Below are 14,107 nucleotides of genomic sequence, written 5' to 3'. Positions count from 1 at the left end.
TTCTGATATCCTCTGATGAAGGAAATTCCACTGTAATTATGTTGTTGGACTTAAGTGCAGCATTTGACACCATTGACCATTCTATTTTACTGCACAGGCTAGAAAACGATGTTGGGCTTACAGGCCCGTGCTCGCTTGGTTCAGTTCTTATTTATCAAATCGATTCCAGTATGTACAGAAATGTGCAGACAGTACTCCATCATTATACACAGAAGTTAATATGGTGTCCGCAGGGCTCAGTACTGGGACCTTTACTGTTTTCACTTTACATGCTTCCACTGGGATCTCTCATTAGGAAACATAATGTTAATTTTCACTCGTATGCAGATGACACCCAGTTATACCTTTCATTTAAATCAAATGAAGTTTCTCCGATGTTGTCTTTAATTAGTTGTGTTAGTGAATTAAAGGAATGGATGAATGAGAACTACTTGTCTTTAAATACAGATAAAACAGAGATGTTAATTGTTGGAGGGAATGACGCTGATCACAGCAATATTTTGTCGTCATTTAACTCAGTTGGAATCCCAATTAATTTTACTGAATCAGCCCGCAATCTAGGAGTTATCTTTGACTCTAGCATGTCATTTAAAGCGCATATTACAAAGTCGTCCAAAACATGTTTTTCCATCTTAAAAATATTAGGAAATTAAGGCTTTCTAAATAAACAGGATTGTGAGAAATTAATTCATGCATTTATCTCTAGTAGGATTGACTACTGCAATGCGGTGTTCACTGGCTGTTCAAACTGTTCTCTATACAGCCTCCAGTTAATCCAAAATGCGCTGCAAGAATTATTACAAGAACAAGAAAATATGAACACATAACCCCAGTTCTTAAATCTTTACACTGGCTCCCAGTTAAGTTTAAGGCAGATTTCAAAATCCTCCTTTTAACATATAAAGCATTAAATGGCCAAGGTCCGCTTACTTGTCTGAACTTATCATGACTTACAAACCTGAGCGCACATTAAGATCTCAAGATGCCGGTCTGCTTAGGATTCCAAGGATTAATAAAATAACAGTGGGAGGTCGAGCTTTTAGTTACAGGGCCCCTAAACTGTGGAATGGTCTTCCTGCTTCCATAAGAGATGCCCCTCGGTCTCAGCCTTTAAATCCCGGCTGAAGACTCACTACTTCAGTTTAGCATATCCTGACTAGAGCTGCTGATTAACTGTACATACTGCATCTCTGTTGTTAGTCATTAGCACTATAACATAAGTAACATGATAATTATATTTGAATACTAACCCTCACCTATTCTGTTTCTTTTCTCGGTACCCAAATGTGGCCATTGGTGCCACGCCCACCTGCCAAGTTGTTTGCCTGCCTATGGTAAAGTCATCCCTGATGGAGGATCACAGGAATCATGGGAAAGAGGGTCCTTTCATCGGAGCAACGTTTCAGCCGTGGCATGGCCAAATGGGGAGGCAGCTAGATGGATGAGGTCTCCAGGACTCTAAAAATATCCAAACCTAATTATGTCATATCATCTACTGTTAAACCGTAATTCTAAAATTTTTATTATTATGCTGTCTTAAGGAATTGTTCTGTTCTGTATATTGTATTGTATTGACCCCCTACTTTTGACACCCACTGCGCCCAACCTACCTGGAAAGGGGTCTCTCTTTGAACTGCCTTTCCGAGGTTTCTTCCATTTTCCTACAAGGTTTTATTGGGAGTTTTTCCTTGTCTTCTCAGAGAGTCAAGGCTGGGGGGCTGTCAAAAGGCAGGGCCTGTTAAAGCCCATTGCGGCACTTCCTGTGTGATTTTGGGCTATACAAAAATAAACTGTATTGTATTGTATTGTATTGTACAAGAAAGGTCTGTAGCTTTCAAGTTCTATCATTAAGCTGAAAGAAAAGGTTGTCTACATGTGCACTCACCCAGGTATAAACCTACAACAATTAGACAAGCTTCTTCAGCTGGCACAAAATCAGTTTCACATACTAGAAGCGAAACATTTTACTAGACAAGAAATCACACAGAACATCCATCTATCCATTATCCAACCCGCTGAATCCAAATACAGGGTCACGGGGGTCTGCTGGAGCCAATCACAATTGTTGACTGGTGGTTAAGAAAAAAAAACTAAACAATCAAAATTTGTTAATGTTAAAAAGAAACTCAATAAACAATGAGGCAAAAGCCTACCTCTGTAACCTGTTTCTAATTAGGAACGTGGCTGGAACAAAAACCTGCAGTAACTGTGGCTGTCTAAGATCTGAGTTTGACAGCCCTGCTGTTCATTCAGACACAGTAGCATTCAGAAAATGGCAGGATGTTTGACCAACAATATTATGCAATGTTTGTGTTTTATAGTGGAAACTTAAAAACGTCCTCATTTTACATCATTATAAGAAAAAAAGAAATGAATACAGCATGGACCTTGACCTTGAACTCTAATTCTCTGTGAAAGGCAAATTAATTTTTTTTTTAAAACTCTCCTTTACACTTTTAGACTCAATGATGTAGCTGTCTCACTCCCAGTTCATTGCTCTGACTAGATTTCCTTTCCCCACAACTGTTACCACAGTCTTTCCGACTTCAAGATTACTGGACTTTCCTGAGAAGTACCAAAAAATATCTGTCTTTACCAGTCATGTACAATACATATGAATATGTGACAAAATGCCTATATTTTGGACTCACTAGGGCTTTTGTTGAAAACACATTTATAAGAAAATTACTAAAAACCCTGAAAGAACTACTATCTGTGTCGTAAATATGGCCCTTAGGTAGTCTCCTGGTTTTGAGGGAATAAGGAAATGGAATTTAAGTTACTTACCTTGAGAAGATTAATTTTTAAGTGGACATTGTTTGCTCAGCTTTGCAAATCTTACAGAAAGCTTTGCATTTTTATGATTCACTGCGGACAACTGGGTGAGTGAGTTTCACCCCTAGAATCTTGTGTTCCTCTGACAACTTGCTGTACTTTTTTGACACAGACTTATATTTGCTTGTCACCTTCCTCAGTTTTTTCTCAGTTAAGGAGCAGTTTTGTGGCAGCATAATATCAGTAGCTTTATCCTTGAAAGCAGGGATATCTGAAGAAAGGGAGACATGGCTTTGTAGTTAACCTCTGGAATTATTGGAAATCACAGATCAAATCCTTTATGCATCCTTAACATCTGACATCAACTTTATGATCAGATTGAATAGACTGTACTTTGTCTGTAACTCAATTTGACATGTATTGGTGCATGCTGGGGCAGCACGGTGGCTCAGTGGGTAGCGCTGCTGCCTCACAGTTAGGAGACCCGGGTTCGCTTCCCGGGTTCTCCTTGCATGGAGTTTGATTGTTCCCCCTGTATCTGCGTGGGTTTCCTCCCACAGTCCAAAGACATGCAGGTTAGGTGCATTGGCAATTCCAAATTGTCCTGCGCGTGTGTGTGCCCTCCAGTGGGCTGGCGCCATGCCCATGGTTTGTTTCCTGCCTTGCGCCCTGTGCTGGCTGAGACTGGCTCCAGCAGACCCTCGTGACCCAGTAGTTAGGATATAGTGGGTTGGATAATGGATGGAGGATGCAACATGCTGTTAAAGGTGTTGTAAGAGATAACAATTAATCCATGACATGGAGAACAAGACATGCCCAATAACCTCTAGGAAAGAGAGAAGCACTGTGTTCTCGTGACTAAGCCCAACATCACACTACACAACCTTTCCATTGATTATCAGCTATATCCTTCATTAATGGAATTTTAACAAGTCATAGACAAACTACTTCCTGGCTTCATTCCTAAATTCATTTCCCCTTAATTTTCACTGTTACCCTTGAGTATGTGATTCATATTTTAGTTGAAAGAATTTGTATGGCTTCACAGTGCCTTCTCTGCTTGAGACAAAAGAAGTTTAATTCTCAGAGTCTTCTCACATGTACAACATGTTCTTAACACTAGAATTACCAGAGCCAACGAAAAAACTCGTAATTCCGGCCCACCTTAAATCCCTTTGCACCTCTTCGTCAGCCTCTTTTGTCTTCTAAATGTGTTGATAAGCCCAAGCAGCAAGCAGCCTTATACCATCCTCCCCCATCACCTCAGAACGGCCAAGAAGTTCTCCCAGTTCCTGCCTTGATTGATTATCTGGGAGTGAGCTACTCAGAATTGTAAGGGGAAATAACTTGATGTGTGTTTTGTGTCTAAACAATCTATGTAAACAAATCATTAAAACAAAAATGATTTTCATGTTTTAGTAATAAATGACAAAATGTACACTTGAACTACTGTATATAATATGTAAAGGCTGATGGCCAAATATCAAATAAACACTTCCATAAAATGGGCAACTACAATATGACAGCTTCCGTGGTGCAGCAGTTAGAGCTGTCGCCTTATAATCGAAAGGTCATGAGTTCGAAACCAGCTGCCCTGCAGATTTTTCTGTTCTGAGTAGTGAGCTGCTCTTATTGTTACTATTATACAATAAAAACATGCATTTTATTCGTGTCTGTAAAGGCCGGTGAATATTTATGGGGGTTGTAAAAGTTAGCTTTTTTTTTCACTCTTATTTTCTCGATCACAATATAATGTCCAAAGATCTCCCCCCCACGCCCCTGCCCCAGATCTGACGTGGTTATTTTTTATCTAAAACTGGGAATAACTGTAGATGTGAGTGGTATTTTGAGACAATGGAGCTGGAAATTCTCTGATCTAGAGGGGTAAAAGCTGACACACAAACGCTGTTGAATCTGCCTTCTTCGTATTTCACCGTCACTTGAATTTTTTTTTATTCAGTTTTATTGAGTGTTCTTGCTCATGCTGAATTAGTAGGCATCTTATTGTCCATGATGTCAAATAACTTATTTTATGACCTGTATAGTACATATCAGAAATCATTGACAAAAAAATGCAGAGAAAAGAGGCTGACAGTGAGGTGCGAAGGGGTTTAAGGTGGGCCGGAATTACAAGTTTTTTCGTTGGCTCTGCTAATTCTAGTGTTAAATCTTGGAATTCACTTGACTGCTTTCCTCTACACAGCTTCAAGTCCTGCTATGTCTTTTTTGTAGTCCTATGACTAGACTGCACACAATACTGCATATGTGGTCTTATTAGTACATTGTATAATGTAAGCATGTTTAACAGTTTTTTCAATATAACCAAATTTTTTATTTGTGTATTTAATTGCTTCTGCACATTATTCAAACAAGGGGAATGTTGTGTCAATGCAAATCCTATATCCTTTTCAGAGTTTGCTTCCTTTGGACGGTGTTTCCCATCTTGTATTTATAATTGACGTTCCTTTTGCCCACATGTAGCACTTTGCACTTTCTTAGATTAAACTGCATTTTCAGGAGGTTGCCTGAATTATTTTTGCTGCCTACACAATATCTTCTGTTCTTCAAATCTACAAATATTACAAGTTTAGTAAGCACAACAGTATCAGTGTTATCAATATAAATCAGAAAAAATAATGGTCCAAGTACAGACCCATGATTGGCTCCACTGATGACCACACTCCATGTGGAGCATTCTCCTGCTGTTTAACCAACTTGTGATCCAGGTGGTAGGTTGCTTCTGATGCCATTGGGTTCTAGTTTCAAAAAATAATCTTCAGCGTGAGACCATATGAAGGACTTTTTGCTGGCTGCTATTTATTAAGCTACTTTCATATAGGTGATTTTCTAATTTATTTCTTATTATGGTTTCCATAATTGTGCATGTTATAGAATTATGAAAGTTATAGAATAAACCCTTTTTTTAAATTACCGTTCTTGTGGATTTGAGTCACGTTTGCAGCTCTCCAGCCGTCAGGTGCTTCTTGTCTCAGAAGTGACTGCTCAAATATGCCTAATAATAAAAGTTTATAGATGATGTCTTTCAATTCTTTCAGTTCAACTAGTAAAATCCCATCAGGTTCTGAAGATTTTATTAGTCTTCAATGTATTGAGGGCTTGAAGCACACCTGACTCTTCTGTTTTAAACTCTTGTTTTTACTTCTGTATGGTGCATTCCTTTTGTTTCTTCTTTTAAATATACTTAAATGAATGTTTATTTAATCCATTTGCTATTTCCATCTCTTTTTTTATGTCCCTAAAGTTTCTTAAATTCTGTTTTATCATTTTTAATTGTATTAGTCCTAAAATTGCTTGCTGATTCTTTTCATTTCACCAAATTTTTTTCAGGGTTTTTTTTTTGGCCTTTTAAATGCTTTTTTGTTCTTTCTCAGTAGTGACTGGTATTCCTCTAAGTCTGAATTATTTAGCTATTTTAAAAATTTTCTTGCACAGTGATCTTGTGGATCTTGTGTATCCATTTTTGGAACTTCTTGAATGGAATAAACATATTTTGAGCCTAGATTAATAAGTCTCTGAAGTGATTCTGAAAGTCTCTGAAGTCTCTGACCGATTCTCTACTCTTTATCCTTAAAACCACTGCTTGCCTTTTTGCCACACTAGTTGGAAAAAACACCTGAGACTGTGCAGAGCTGTCATTTTTATAGGTTCTCGAGCTATAAATGATATGATGACCGCTCATTCTTTTGTTCATCTTTGTTTCTTTTTATGTTGATTTTGTTGCCTCTTTCTCTGTTTTTGGTTTTGTCTTTCTACATAAGCTGCCCGTGTTATGTTGCAAGTTTTTTTTTTTTTTGGGTGGTCTTCCAAAAGGTGAAACCATCTGCCAATTACCGTCAGGAATTATATAATTCCAGAGGGGCTTCCACAGTTCCTTGTGGTTCAGTTTGAATTGTCTGGGAGTGCCGAGTTTACTTTTGCCTTTTTCTCATGTTTCTTTGATTTGTTGGGTTTCTGGATTGCTCTCTTTTTTTTCACCTCGTTTTGAAATTCTGTACTGGAGCCTTGTTTGCCTGGGTTGTATTTTGTTTTAGGCAACTCCATTTTTCCTTTTGTGCTCTGCAGAGCTTTATTCTTGTTCCAAGAATTTTTGTCACAATTAACATTTTTACTTCACAAAGATTCGGCGTTGCCTTTATATTCTAAATACAAAGAGGACTGTTTGATTTATGTTAGGTAGAATGCCCAGAGGGGACTGGGCGGTCTCTTGGTCTGGAACCCCTACAGATTTTACTTTTTTCTCCAGCCTTTGGAGTTTTTTTTTGTTTTTTCTATCCACCCTGGCCATCGGACCTTACTCTTATTCTATGTTAATTAATGTTGGCTTATGTTTATTTTTTATTGTGTCTTCTATTTTTCTCTTCATTTTGTAAAGCACTTTGAGCTACATTTTTTTTGTATGAATATGTGCTATATAAATAAATGTTGATTGATTGATTGATTGATTATATTTAGCCAGGGTTTGGTGGCATCCAACATAGTCACAAGTGGAGCCTTTTTGAAAGTGTTTCTGGAACTCATGGGGATTTATGCACTTTGGGACTCCTAGTCCACAACATATCACATTCCTCTTCTTTAACTTAATTTTGCTACATCTTCATAAATCTCACGTTATCATAGTCCCAAGTTGGTACTGCTGTCTCTGGTTCATGCATTTTATTTCTAATGATTTTCACATTATGAAGTAAACATAGAAGAGGAATGCTGTCTATTATATACTTCATTTATGATGGTTGGCTCAGAACTTTGATAAATGATATTACTTGAATTTTAAATTATGCTATCATGTATTTTTGTTGCACTTTTGCTTAATTATTCAGAAATTTAATGTGTGCTCTTTGGTATTTGAATTTGTTATTGTGTTATTTAAATTGTATTTTCACCTTTTCTGTTAGGTATCTGATTTACACTTGGCATTTCATTTTTTTTTTCTTTAGTTAATCAGTTTGTTAATTTAATAGATGCACTGAGTATGAATCACTCAAAACACAAAAATATGGATATTTTTATTACTGCTTCTTCAGCTTTTCTCCTGAGAAGCAACTTGCAAGAATGGACTGAATTTAGATCATTTTATGAGCACAGCACTGGATAACCGAATGGATGCCACTCCCCTTCACTTTTTCTCTGTTTTTGATAATTTTTTGCAAAATATCCAAGTGCGTCCTTAAATTGGACTAAGTAGGTCTACAAAAGATAGATACGTGGATGAATGAACGGTCAATGTCTATATTTAAAAGGAGGTGAGTGAAGTTTTATGCTGCAAAGCTTTTTTTAATTTCCTTAAGACTTGATTATTCTGTCACAGTTTTTTTTTTTCTTTAATCTAATAATAATACTTTTTAAAACTGTGAATGTTGCTGGCCACACTCTTACGCCTACAGTTCTGCTTTCATAGTTAAGCATTTCAATCAGCCCAATCCAGTTCAATTTATTTCAAATTCTTGTAGTCATCTTGATTTCTAACAATTAAAAAAAATCTATCAGCATAGCATCGGGTAGCTGCACTCAAATTACAATTAACGATGGCCTGCATTTATTTATATGCAGTTTAAGAGTTGAAAGTGTTAATATGTATTTTGTATTATAAATAGCCCTCACAATAGTCATGTGTACCCAGAATAACACTGAAGTGGCACAAATTCTACTTAAATTAAACCAAAAATGCTTCTGTATGTTCTGTTGCACTCTTTGTCTTTCACTTTTGCAGCACCGTCTTCTGTGCTGTTTTTCCACTATGTGACCAAAGTCTTTTTTGCTCAGACATCTCCTGCATACTTTTGGTTTGGTTAACTTCTCCATTTTACAATCATTCTTCAATAAAGCAATCTTTAACAGTAGATAACACTTCTCTACATAGCATGAAAATTCCAGCAGAAGTTAAGGGGAGGTGCTTTTGAAGTGGAAGTCTGAAAAAACTTTGACGCACAACACATTGTTGGAATCTAATTAATGCAACTGAAGCGGGGACCTTGACAACTTTAAAAAAGTATATTGATGATATAGCTGAATAATTTAACTACTAACTAACCAGTCTCATAGACTGAATGATATCCTGTCATTTGTCAATCTTATATTCTTTGCTTTCTTAAAATATGTGTTTCCATTTAGAGTATAATGATGTGAATACAGCATGCCAATTCTATGAAAAAGCTAGCATGCGTTATTAATAACTGCAACATTACCAAATTTTGTTTTGATACTGATGTTTGAACTTTGAACTGATTTTATTTTTTTGCAAAGAGACCAATTCTGCAGGTAGACAGACATCAGTCAAGTTCTAGATCAACATCCAGGTACATTCATTGCTGAGCAAAGTTGTGTCAGGCGGTGGGAGAACCAGTGTGTTGTAACACATTTTCTATGTCAACACCCCACGTCATTTGTTTTTCCATCTATGCCCTCTCACCTCCACACAGATTCTTGAAGGCCTGAGATGCCTGTTCACACACACAAATACACACTTACTTTGAGATAGTTTCTTCTTTACCAATAATGCTACAGCTACCTTGTGCGAATCTCTCCAGGGTAAAGGATGTGGCTACTTGTCCTAATGCTTTGTAATCAGAATATCCCTACACTGAGGTGTAGAGCTCAAACCAATAGCTCTAGCTCTTTTCATTAGAGGAGAAAAAGGATAAAACAGCAAGTTATTTAGACAAACAAAAAGACCATCCTGTAAACAGAAGAAGCTGACAAAATGAGATCTCATAGACACTGGCTTTAGTCACCACATCCCTTATTGCATTTTAAACACTGTTTACTAAAATCCATTGAGGATTATAAATGTACAAAAGAAACAGTGCAACAACATTTTATATGTTTAATGTCACACACCAAATCAGGGACAGATTTCAAAATCAAGCTGATACCTCTGGATAGCTTAGGCGTAGCCTTGTTAAAGTCTTATTACATGATAGTATTTTACTAACTGATGCATTAAAGGCACTGCCCAATCTACAGTATTACTAACATTATGTTTATTACATACTTTATGTGTAAAAATATGGAAATGTAAAACATACACTGATTTGACTAGTGTATGGCAGAGGGCAATGTTAAAGAAAATGGAAATCATCTCAGCTGATGACGGTCATCCATTACATGGAGAACTAAACTTCAGTAAATCAGGAAGGATAGTCGATTTGAAAACCCACACAAATCGCTCCAGGAACTCCTTTCTTCCTAGTGCCATACGACTTTTCAATAAGAAATATCGGTGATAATGATTAAGCTTTTAATATATATCCTGTAACTTTCTTCTTTTTTTTAGTGTAACTACCTTACCTTAACCTTTCTTGTTTCTATTAGTCTGTTTTATCTCATTCTGTCAGTTATTAGATGCAACTGAGAAGGCAAATTTCATATTTTCTTGTGTAAACATGACTAAATAAAGAAACCTTAAACCTTAAACATGATGGTATGATTTGAATAGATTGAGTTTTTGTAATTTTATATTGCTAAGAGCAAATTAATCCATGTTGTCTTTTGCTGGAAACCACCATGCAGTTTATGTCCCTCGTACACACAGCCTTCATGACTCCCAGCAAGCTTCACTTCAACGTCATCAGTCTACTCACAAAGAAATGGTGTGTTTAACACCTCCTGGGATTTGGCACTCTTGTATGCACTCTGAATCATTTTATTGCTTTTAACATTTGTTTTTGTGGTTATTTATACATACACAGTACTTTTGCAACATCATTTTGTACCTTTCTTTCTGGATCGTTATGATTTGCTAAGATGACATCCTAGCTTTGGATTAAACACATTTTTTCAAAGTAATTTTTACTTTGTTTTCCTGTAAATCAGAGTAATGTCATTAAACCAGGAATTCATTATTTTTACTTTTGATTTTTGAATTGCAGTTTTGTTTTTGAGTCTTTTTCTCTTCTCCTGCAACTTCTTTTGACTTGCCCGTTTCTTTGCTTATTCAATCTTTTGGTCATTTTCTGCATGCTCATATGTCCATATGTCCATGTTTTTCTGACCTCCACTAACATTTTTTGTCTTCTACAACCATACATTGCATTACAAAGTACTGTGAAATATTGTTTAATGTGAATTTTACCTTTCAACAAGTATTTTTCTTCACATATGGCTTAACTATCAAGTATTTTAAAAGTGTCATTCAAAAGACTCAAAGAAATAAGTTGAACGTGACTATGTGACCAGGTCACAATGACAGCAAATGCACTTTTTAAAATTTCTCAGTGATCTGTCACTGCAAAATAAATCAGCGTCTCTGAGTGAGTGGTCTCCTTTACAGTCAATCCAGAATTTCCCAATGATGCTGTAGATTCTGTCTGATTTATCACTTAAAAGTCATAGTGGAATTACATCTGCTGCTCTTTCACAGATTGCGTTTTTTGTCTCTTAACAGGGGACATCATACCAGCCACTATAAATAATGGTTTTCTGTATATGCACACAGTCCTCTAAATTTTTCCAGTTATCTGGCTCCATCGATCCACCCCAATTCATACCCCAGAAGCTGAAAGAAAATACAAAGTCTCAGAACTTCTGTTGACTACAAAATCTACCAAATACACATCCAAAATAAACTAAACACAAAAGGGAGATTTTGTTTTTGTTTAAGAGCACTAAGGAATCATGGAGGTAAATAAGGAAAGTAATCCGTAAAGAATGTGGGAGTTTTATGACTAGGTAACGAGAAGGGAGATAAAAAGATGACATAAAAGAAAAAAAAAAGAAAATCCATAGCAAGGGAGAAATGAAAAGAGAACTAGAGGGAACAAAAGTGACAACAAGGCAAAGTGGGTGCGATTAAGACTTGTGATGTACAAGTGACACAAAGCAAAAGCAAACAACCGTGTTCTTCTGTTTCTCAGTCCTAGAAAAGACAAGACCAGAACATTGGATTTTTAAAATAAGGACAGCACTAGGTTGAGACAACGGTTTCCTCCCACCATCACTTTCTTTTTGTATTTTATTATTGATTAGTAATTTTGAACCCAATATCTGTTTAAATGGAATGGGGTTACAGTTGCTGTTTTTTTACTTCAGTTTTTTGTGCTGTTTTTATTTTGGCCACAATTTAACTGAATGTCATTTGATTTGTCCCACCAGGTAGACTACATCTTTAAAACTTACACATACAGAGGGTTTGCTTAATGCCTGTACCTTTTGCTTGGGTCCAGACGTTTGTTGTCCACCCAGACAAATTGACCTTCAGTAGCCATGTCATTCAGACCAATCCAGTAGCCGGAACCTTTTTTGCTCGCCTCATTTAATAAAAATGTCTAAAAACAAAATATGTTTGAATAAGCAACAACAACAACAACTACAACATTTATTTATATGGTACATTTTCATACAAAAAATGTAGCTCAAAGTGCTTTACATGATGAAGAAAAAGAAAAAAAAACCAAAGTAAGAATTTAAATAAGACAAAACTCATTAATATAGAATAAAAGTAAGGTCTGATGACCAGGGAGGACAGAAAAAAAACTCCAGATGGCTGAAGAAAAAATAAAATCTGCAGGGGTTCCAGGCCATGAGACTGCCCAGCCCCCTCTGGGCAAGCAGACCTCGTAGAACGAAATGACACATACAGAAAAGATGGTCTGGATTTATTTTTATTGTCATTTTATTTTTCATGTAAGTTTCATGGAAGCCAAGTACCACTTTTTATATATTCCTATGGGTAATTTGTAATGTTGCGATTTCCATAGAAGGGACTTGACAGGTGTTTCTGTTTAAATTCTTTAATTTAGCTCCATCACTTTCCATGATGGCATGTCCATCTTATTTCATGCTCACCCATCTTGGTTTTTTATTTGGCGTCAGTGTTTTCTTCAATGAGCCCACTTCGCTCATGACGTGTGTGAATTAATTTCTGCACTACAAAAATAAGAATCTCTCTTCAAGGAGATTTTGGTCCACCATCCGGCGTCTCAGGAAGGGGAAACAGTACACCGTATATGGTGGAGATGGTGCGCTGCTGACCTCGACTTTGGACGTTGTGGGCCGGTGGGGGGAGTACTTAGAAGACCTCCTCAATCCCACTAACATGCCTTCCAATAAGGAAGTAGAGCCTGGGGACTCTGAGGTGGGCTCTCCCATCTCTGGGACTGAAGTCACTGAGGTGGTCAAAAAACTCCTTGGTGGCACTGCCCCGGGGGGTGGATGAGATACGTCCGGAGTTCCTTAAGGCTCTGGATGTTGTAGGACTGTCTTGGTTGACACATCTCTGCAACATCTCATGGACATCGGGGACAGTGCCTCTGGATTGGCAGACCGGGGTGGTGATCCCCCTCTTTAAAAAGGGGGACCGGAGAGTGTGTTCCAACCATAGAGGGATCACACTCCTCAGCCTCCCTGGAAAAGTCTATTCGGGGGTTCTGGAGGAGGAGGGTCCATCGGATAGTCAAACCTCGGATTCAGGAGGAACAGTGTGGTTTTCATCCTGGTCGCGGAACAGTGGACCAGCTCTGCACCCTTAGCAGAATCCTGGAGGGTGCATGGGAGTTTGCCCAACCAGTCTACATGTGGTTTGTGGACTTGGAAAAGGCGTTCGACCGTGTCCCTCGGGGAATCCTGTGGGGGATGCTCCGGGAGTATGGGGTACCGGACCCCCTGATAAGGGCTGTTCGGTCCCTGTACAACCGGTGTCAGAGCTTGGTCCGCATTGCCGGCAGTAAGTCAAGCCCATTTCCAGTGAGAGTTGGATTCCGCCAGGGCTGCCCTTTGTCACCGATTCTGTTCATAACTTTTATGGACAGAATTTCTAGGCGCAGCCAGGGTGTTGAAGGGGTCTGGTTTGGTGGACTCAGGATTGGGTCACTGCTTTTTGCAGATGATGTTGTCTTGTTTGCTTCATCAGGCCGTGATCTTCGGCTCTCTCTGGAGCGGTTCGCAGCTGAGTGTGAAGCGGCTGGAATGAGAATCAGCACCTCCAAATCCGAGACCATGGTCCTCAGCCGGAAAAGGGTGGAGTGCTCTCTCAGGGTTGGGGGCGAGATCCTGTCCCAAGTGGAGGAGTTTAAGAATCTCAGGGTCATGTTCACGAGTGAGGGCGGATCGGTGCGACATTAGCAGTGATGCGGGCTCTGCATCGGTCTGTCATGGTGAAAAAAGAACTGAGCCGTAAGGCAAAGCTCTCAATTTACCAGTCGATCTACGTTCCTACCCTCACCTATGGTCATGAGCTATGGGTAGTGACCGAAAGAACGAGATCGCGAATACAAGTGGCTGAAATGAGTTTCCTCCGCTGGGTGTCTGGGCTTTCCCTTAAAGATAGGGTGAGGAGCTCAGTCATCCGGGAGGGGCTCAGAGAAGAGCCGCTGCTCCT

General features: G+C 38.3%; 1 protein-coding gene across 2 annotated transcripts in view; it reads right to left on the bottom strand.

Moving 5' to 3' along the window:
* Positions 1-2,797: 2,797 nt before the first annotated feature.
* LOC120528090 (CD209 antigen-like protein C) overlaps positions 2,798-14,107 on the bottom strand; it is a 39,258-nt gene continuing 27,948 nt past the window's right edge. The window contains exons 5-6 of one of the 2 annotated variants that reach the window (XM_039752109.1): positions 11,938-12,056; positions 2,798-3,046 (exon numbers count right to left, since the gene is read on the bottom strand). In XM_039752109.1, the coding sequence (XP_039608043.1) occupies positions 3,025-3,046; positions 11,938-12,056 (141 nt within the window). In that variant the 3' untranslated portion in view covers positions 2,798-3,024. Of the gene's footprint in view, positions 3,047-10,708; positions 11,288-11,937; positions 12,057-14,107 lie in introns of those variants that run through there. The other variant, XM_039752108.1, reaches the window with a different exon arrangement.

The sequence above is a fragment of the Polypterus senegalus genome, chromosome 4 (genome assembly GCF_016835505.1).
Source record: "Polypterus senegalus isolate Bchr_013 chromosome 4, ASM1683550v1, whole genome shotgun sequence".
NCBI classification, from domain to species: domain Eukaryota; kingdom Metazoa; phylum Chordata; class Cladistia; order Polypteriformes; family Polypteridae; genus Polypterus; species Polypterus senegalus.
The sequence above is the reverse complement of the archived record's forward strand: the minus strand, read 5'-3'. Positions and strand labels throughout refer to the sequence as shown.